Raw genomic sequence first — 1,537 nt, 5'->3', positions numbered from 1 at the left:
ACAAGCCCAAACAGAATGGCAGAGGGTACTTCATACGATACCTAAGTTAACCATGAGCTTGACACGCCCCCCGTCCAGCTCCAGACGTAGGGTGTCTGCGGAGTCCCTGGAGGTTGTGGCCACCAGCAGCCCATAAGCTCGCTGGGACATGAAGCGGAAGGACACGTCCTCTGCCTCGGTGTGCATGACCATCGGCATGATGATCTTCATGTACATGCTGCCGTCATAGCTCAGGATGGATGCCTCTGTGGAAGGAAAGTAGAGGAAATCATTAGGATGAAGGGTGGTCGAATTGCCAAATAGCTCTTTGCTTTTAAGGCTGAGTAAAACAGAAGGTGCCAAATTTGTAACCAGGCAACTTGTGTTTTATTGACCCCCACTATTGCCATGTTTTAACTGTGATACCTTAGGCAGACAACTTAAAGGATGAGGCCCGTTTTCTTCATTTGTGAAGGGTATATGATGGCCCAGTACTTGCCCTTACCATGCTCACAGACTTGTCACAGGTGCCAAATTAAATAACCAAATTAAATGTGTGAAGATATTTTGCAGAAGTGGAAATACCCCTACAAATAGTAATGCCTGCCATTCTGTATGCTGTAGATAAAATACAAGTATATAAAATGAAACTTAGAGTCCATGTATTTCATAAAGATGAAACAGAGAACAGTAGTTTATAACCACCTCAGCAGACAAACAGATAGTTTACAGATTGCTCCTAGAAGGAGAGGGCAGGTGCACAGCCCCAGGGGCCAGTTTGTGTGGCCCACTCAAAGAAGGTTGACAGTGCTAGGGCTAGAAAAATAACAACAAAATGCAAGTGACACCTTTGTGAAACTCATTTTACTTTCATTCAAGTAGAACTTCCATAAAGGAATAAAGAAAACTCACTTTTGTTTGGTACTTTTCTTACTCTAAGCACGTTGGTTAAGATCCCCCCATCCATATGTTACCTCACTTAATGTTCTAATGTGGGTCTATTATTCCTGCTTTCAAAGAAGAAAGATAAAGCTTTTAGAAAGGAAGGTTATCATCCCCAAGTCACACAGCCTAGATTTTAACTTAGTATATCTATTTCCAAGTCCAGGGTAAATTATTCTACAACACCATGATAATTAACGTGTAAATTTGTTTAATCCTTCATTTGGAAGGTATTTTCAGGAAACACAGGAAGACAATATAATCCACATTCCTATAAAGCCAACCTGTCATTAGGCCCAGTGTCTGGGACTGAGTAGGTGTTCATTAAACATTTGCTGTTACCAAATATTTGCTACCTACACGCACTGTGGAGAATACAAAGATCAAACAGACATGTTCCCTATTCTAGAGGGAGATACCATACACACAAGTAACTTTTTAGAATATAAAATGATTCCATGTCACAGGGAAGATACACAAAGTCAGTGGTATTCAGAGAAGAGAAGCTGAGAGATACAGGTGAGTAAGAAGGCTGGAGTGGAGTCTGAGCTGGTCTTGGGAGATGGGTGGAGTTTGCAACAAAAGAAATGATGGTTGACAGGCAGCTCAAGGGGGA

At 41.9% G+C, this 1,537-nt stretch overlaps 1 protein-coding gene across 1 annotated transcript in view; it reads right to left on the bottom strand.

The window, feature by feature from the left end:
- Positions 1-1,537, bottom strand: part of NRXN3 (neurexin 3) — a 1,203,771-nt gene that overhangs the window by 1,031,217 nt on the left and 171,017 nt on the right. The window contains exon 4 of the mRNA XM_012803511.2: positions 42-245. Within this exon, the coding sequence (XP_012658965.1) occupies positions 42-245 (204 nt within the window). The remainder of the gene's footprint in view (positions 1-41; positions 246-1,537) is intronic.

The sequence above is a fragment of the Otolemur garnettii genome, unplaced genomic scaffold (genome assembly GCF_000181295.1).
Source record: "Otolemur garnettii isolate 467f Iridium unplaced genomic scaffold, OtoGar3 scaffold00020, whole genome shotgun sequence".
In the NCBI taxonomy this organism is placed as follows: domain Eukaryota; kingdom Metazoa; phylum Chordata; class Mammalia; order Primates; family Galagidae; genus Otolemur; species Otolemur garnettii.
This window is presented reverse-complemented; position numbering and strand designations above follow the sequence as displayed.